General features: G+C 50.3%; 1 protein-coding gene across 1 annotated transcript in view; it reads left to right on the top strand.

The window, feature by feature from the left end:
* Positions 1 to 247: 247 nt before the first annotated feature.
* GBX1 (gastrulation brain homeobox 1) overlaps positions 248 to 6124 on the top strand; it is a 17121-nt gene continuing 11244 nt past the window's right edge. The window contains exon 1 of the mRNA XM_010563665.1: positions 248 to 352. Within this exon, the coding sequence (XP_010561967.1) occupies positions 248 to 352 (105 nt within the window). The remainder of the gene's footprint in view (positions 353 to 6124) is intronic.

Raw genomic sequence — 6124 nt, 5'->3', positions numbered from 1 at the left:
TCTGGGGGCTGACAATGTGCCAGGCATGCCATCTTACAAACTGCATCCCATCTTGCCTGCTGAGGACTCTGCACTGCCCTGACCAGTTTTCTTTTCATGAAACTGATGACTTTCTGGTGATAGTTTCCCTCCGGAGATCTCACACTCTCTTGGCTTTCTTTTGCTCTTTCTGTCCTTCTCTTGCTCTCTTCTCCCCTTTCTCTCTCTTTCTGCCAGTTATGCTTCCTGAACAATGTCTCTGATCAGCATGGGGAACAGCCATGCTGCAGCTGAGAAGCTAGACGGAGTGAACATGTTTATGCTCCTAGAAGACCTTATCCAGATAGGAACTGAAGACAGCTTTGCAGCCCAAGTATGGGCATTGCTTTGGGAATGTTGCCCAGAATGCCTAGTCTTGGTCTGCTGTACAAACACAAGCCAAAAGAAACCAAGAACTTTCAGCAGCACCCAGTGCCAGAATGGAAATGAGACAGTACCACGATGCTGCCAATAGAAGCCAGCCCTGTGCCCTAGGTGCCCAGCAAATTATCTGGTGTTTGGCTAATATCACTCTCCCAGAGCAGGATCCAAAGCCAGGAGCTAAGAAGGTGTTAGCTCTCCTAAACAGAACAATCCTCAAAGTGATGTGTGAAAGGCTCCTATCTTGTCCAGGAGTAAAGAAACGAAAATGAGAGACACTTGCCAGGTGCAGACAAATTGGTTAACAGTGCCATCTTCCAAGCTGAACTCTCATCTGTGGGGCGAGTGGGTTGAAGGCCTTAACCCAGCTTCCAACTGAAATGGTACCTGTGACCGGTCCCATCAGGCTGGCCTCTGTATACTTACTCTGTGCGTTGCTGCTCCTCAAGCAGGCTGGAGCAGGATAAGTTCAACATGTTACCTGAGACGTGTAATCACTGCCAGCAGCTTGCCTGCAGAGCCTGCTACCTTGGCAATTTGCCATCCCCATGCTCACGGCTCTGTGTCTGCTGAGCAGCCTGTTCCTGCAGGGCATGGGGTCTCGGGGATCTGCCAGTGGGGCTGGGGGACCAGCAACATTTGCTGCTGGGGCCATGTCTAGTACCAGCTTTAGGTGGTGAAGCTCCCAGCACTGTGTCTTCACCCCCTGTCCCAGGGGAACCAAGTAGCAGACGTCCACACTGCCCACAGAGCATGCACGAATTCATTCTGGGTCCTGCCTTAGCTTGAGCTGCTTGCCTGGCAAAGGCCAGTGTGGCTGGATAAGCTGTGGTCCATTGAGGCTCACTCTAAGCTTACGTGGAAAGGCAGCCAGGGAGGCAAGGTGGCATGCAAAGGATCCCAGGGAACTGATAGTCACAGGGGGCTGAGCTAGCTCTGTCAAGTCAGCGCTGTTGCTAATGAGCCATAAGACCATTTTAAAGTGCTCTTTGCAGGAAATCTGTCTGCCCAAGGTGTGGGTGCAGGAGTCAGGAGAGGTGCCAGGAAAAGTTGAGCTCCTCCAGGTGCAGATGCACTCTACCCTGTGACAAGGCCTGGGGTATGGCGTGCTTTTTGCTTGATAGACCTGCTGGCTGGTGAGGTTGAGGGTGCTTCGCCTGTGCATTGCCTGTGGTTTCTGCCTCACCTGTTGGGCCTGGGGCTAAAGGGCAAGGGGAGATGGTGCAGAGGTGCCTGCCTCAGCTGCTGGCATGCTGAAACAGCTGGTTGGTGTCTTAGATGGCCTGTGTGCCCTTAGCAAACCCAACAGCCTTCAATCACCTGCTCTCAGAAAGTATTCCTTTGCTAACACCATGCAGGAGCTGTGCTCCTGTGCTATGTGTATGCCCAGGGGGCAACTGGGAGCTGAGCCACTGTAGGTCCTGCCAGGAGGCCTTTGTGGCTGGGAAGAAAGCCTTTGCTTGTCAGTCTGGGAAAAGAAGCGGTTTTCAGATCAGGAAGACCCAGCTTGGGGGCTGCTTCTAGGCACTCTGCTGAACCACAGAGGTCGGTACACAAGACAGGCCACTGTTACTGCTGGCTTTGTGCAAGGCTTATCAAAAAGACAGGTATGTGGTCTTGCTCTGCCCTTAAGTCCTAAGATGGACCACTCTGAGTTTTCCTCTCTTTAAGTTATAGTCTTTGCCTATTTCAGAAACCCTGGCTTGGGACAGGTCCTTGGAAGTAGCCTTTTTCTGCTCTGAGATCTTGTCAGCAGCAAAACTATGCACCTGGGAATGCTCTTTCTACTATTAGTGAGGATCCTGGATCCTTATTGCTCCAGCTATGGCTCTGTCAGGGCTAGTTCTAAAGTATGCTCCCCAGGCATGAGAGGGTGTCTCCTCAGCTGTTGCAGACAGGTTTTGCTGTAGGAAGCTGAAGACAGAATCACATGGGGCAACTCGACAGTGGGGTGAAAGCCTGTGAGGCTGTATTTGCAGAGGCCGACGGGAACTGCCCGGGTGGTCCTTGCATCCAGGTTGCCTGCTGGGGCAGGACTTGCACATTAGCTGTTACCCACCAGGCTGAGTGTGCCTACAGAGCCTGATGGCTCAAGCCAGGTTTGTTTCATCTGGACCACTTCACGAGTATAGCCCAATAGCAGAGCCTGTGCCTGATAGGAGCCTAGCTTCTGTCGACACGACATCACAGCCGCGGCCAGCCCATTCTCTAGATTTTCCAAACTGAGTAAATAATTTTGCAACATTACCCTTGCTTTAATATGTTTAGCAGCTATATTGCAGGAATGCCTAGGGGCCGTGACTAGATTTAGTCCTGTTGTGCTAGATTCTGTGTAGAGATCGTAAGTGGAGCAGGTAGAGGCATAAAGTTAAGGTTGCATAGCAGTTTCCATTAGAAAGACCTGCTTTCATTTGCCAGTCAGTTATTAAACTTTAACTGATGCAGTTGTGGTTTGCCATGCTGTGTGCCTGTCTCACACTGAACTTTTCCCGTTACAGCTACAGCAAAAATTAATTGGCCTCTACTTAGCCAACAGCCTGTGTATCAGGAATACGCTCCAGACTCCCCACCTTGGAGGAGCAGCTTACAGTGCAGGAAGGAGAGCTGACCCGGATGTTTCTTCTTCTGCCCAGTAGTGCGGGATCAACTATTCCTAAATGACCAGCCTCTGAGGATCCCATTTTGCACGTACCAAGCAAGGACGTTTTTAGAGGCCAACAGTTTTCTCCCAGGAAGCCTCTGCCTGTGCTGAGCAGTTTGAAGTTATGCCAGGTCCTCTGTGCTGACCAGACAGGTCATGTACCATCTTCAGCATAGACACTGTGTCCAAAGTGTCAAGTGTTGATCAGGACACTTTCCAGTCTTGCCTACTGACTCCAGAAATGCAGGCAAACTGACTTTTCCATGCTCACATGCGTGCAGCGAGGAACAGAGAAGAAGAGGAGGAAGAAGCTTCAGCAGTACTGATGTGGAAAACAGACAAGAGGAGGGGTGGGAAGCAAAGGCAGACTGAGGAAGGAGGGCCAACTCGGGAGGTGACATGATGGAGGAGATGGGACAGGCTGCTTTGCAATTGTGTAAGGGCACTGCTTGCAGAGACTGGACTTGAATTCAGTACTCGGGGCCCAGACTGGTGAGACTCAGGACCAAGTGCTGAGGCTGATAAACACAGAGCTATGACCCAGCACCCCCAAAACAGAAGGGAGAGAGCAGATCTCCTCCTGAGACTCTTTTTTAGCTCAGTGTCTGATCATGTATCCAGCAAGGTCCTCAGAGGTCTCTGTCAACAGCTGAGAGTGCAATGAGACCAGCACCTTTACAGACTGCACGTGCAATTAATATTTCTCATGTACCCAGTGTGTTGGATGGTGTATCTCCAGGCACGTTAAGGGAACATACCAGCTACATGCGAGTGGGGGGTGGAGCCCGATAAAATGGAATAGAGTGGCTCCCCGCAGAGAAGGCGTGTGGGGAAGGAGAAACGCCCGGGGAGCATACTGAACAGTGAACAGCAGAGGTCTGAGCCTCAAGTGGAAGCCATGGAAACTGCACTTCCACTAGACAGTGAGAAACCGTGGAAGATCAGATAGAGGATACAGAAATTGGGAAAGCCCCTGGAGGTAGAGTGGTGGTAGAGTTACCATGTCCAACCTGGACCCTCACCCTTCCAGTTTGGCTCGCCCTGCAAGGATGGTGGATGTGGGAGCTCTCAATCTGTGTCTTGTTCAATGTACGCACTAGAGTACAATAGTACAGTATTTGCTTTATTTTGCTTGCAACCCTTTTATTTCCCAGTCCTTCGACCTTTTGTTCTCTGAATCTTTGCTTTACAATTTGGCAAATGAATTTCTACCTTACTTTACTGCAAAGTCTCAGGAGACAAAGTAAACCAGAGTGGAGTAAGTTGTCAGGGCCCTGAGTACATTCCCCTCCTCCCGGGGGTTTGGCTCTCTGGGGTCAGGGCCAACTTAGATGATGCAGCTGTCTGTCCTTGGGGAACCTCAGCAAGAGCCTGCCCCTCTTTGGCTGAGGAGCTGCTTTTAAGCTCAGGCTCTCACCCTTAGTCTCTGCCTGACCTAAGCTGGAGGTACACCTGATCTTGTACCTCTCTGATGCTGACAATGATCCCGACACACTTATTTGACTTTCTGGCTTGGCCTTCGACCTGCCTCACCACTTGGAGAGTGGGACTTGCTGGGTGATCACTGGACTATTGGACACCCTGGTTACTGTCACCAGATCTGCTCTGCCCACCTTCCTTGAGTCCTGTAGGACTGCACCCTTGTCAGCGAAGCCGCTGCCTTACTGCAACTCTTGCTTCCTGGCTTCCCTTCCCTATCCGAGCAGCCTGCCCTTTCTGCTCCTGGCATTGAACTGAGATTCAGTGTCTGGAGAGGCAGGGGCTGCAGGTAATGCAAGTGTATGGTGAAGTAAGCAGGACCTTAATCTTGGAGACATATGTAGGGACTTGCAGGGTGCAAGCTATTGATTTGCAGAGGTCAGTGTGGGAGCTTGTGTTATTGGCTTCAGGGGGGACCTGCTGCTTCAGGCACAGGCAGCCATCCTGCCTTGTGGGAGCTGTAGTTCAATCCCCAGCTTTCTCGGTTTCCCCAGCAAGGTGACTGAAGATAGCAGTTTCCTGTTGCTCTCAAGTATCTTGCTAACTTATATGAGGGTGTGAGGTGTGGGTTGAATATTACATACGAAAGGTTCATTGAACAAGTGATCGAATTGCAGTTGCTCAGGACTCAGGAAGTTGCTTGCATAGTCTTGATTTGGACCCTTTTGACTACAGGTCTTGAGATCCAGTAACTTACGGGTGGCTATGGTTTCATTTTCTCCGTGGTCTAAAGTGCTTTGATAGCAGTGGAATGAACACAAGCTGTGTGCATGAAGATGACTCCAACCTAAAGGTTCCTTTCCCACAGAGACATATGGTGGATGAGGCAGGAGGGCTGGCCCAAGGACAGAGAGAACACGGATGCTGACCTGCAGACTTTGAGTGTGTCCCTTATCGTGTCACAACTGATTCCTAAGGTGGGATTCATCCACATGCTAGTCACTGCCAGCCTCCTTCCCAGCCTGAAATCTGGGCCCTCATCCTAGACAAGGGGCCAAAAGGCCTATGCCCTACGAACATGAGCATCTCTTCCTCAGTGATTCCAGGGCCATCTGTTAGTGGGAGGTTGTCCCGGTTTCAGCTGGGATAGAGTTAACTTTCTTCCTAGTAGCTGGTATATTGCTGTTTTGGGTTCAGTATGAGAAGAATGTTGATAACACAGTGATGTTTTCAGTTGTTGCTAAGTAATGTTTAGACTAAGTCAAGGATTTTTCAGCTTCTCATGCCCAGCCAGCAAGAAGGCTGGAGGGGCACAAGAAGTTGGGAGGGGACACAGCCAGGGCAGCTGATCCAAACTGGCCAAAGGGGTAGTCCATAACATGTGATGCCGTGTCCAGTATATAAACTGGGGGGGGAGTTGGCCAGAGGGGAGGGGGGTCGCTGCTCAGGAACAAACTGGGCACGAGTCGGCGAGTGGTGAGCAACTGCATTGTGCGTCACTTGTTTTGTATATTCCAATTATTTTATTATTATTATTATTGTCATTTTATTATTGTTATTATTATCATTATTAGTTTCTTCCTTTCTGTTCTATTAAACTGTTCTTATCTCAACCCACAAGGCTTGTTTTTTTTTTCCAATTCCTCCATCCACCTGCGGGGGGGG

The sequence above is a fragment of the Haliaeetus leucocephalus genome, unplaced genomic scaffold, assembly GCF_000737465.1.
Source record: "Haliaeetus leucocephalus isolate CR32 unplaced genomic scaffold, Haliaeetus_leucocephalus-4.0 Scaffold0, whole genome shotgun sequence".
NCBI lineage: Eukaryota > Metazoa > Chordata > Aves > Accipitriformes > Accipitridae > Haliaeetus > Haliaeetus leucocephalus.
Note: the sequence above shows the minus strand (reverse complement) of the source record. Positions and strands in the feature narration are given on the sequence as shown.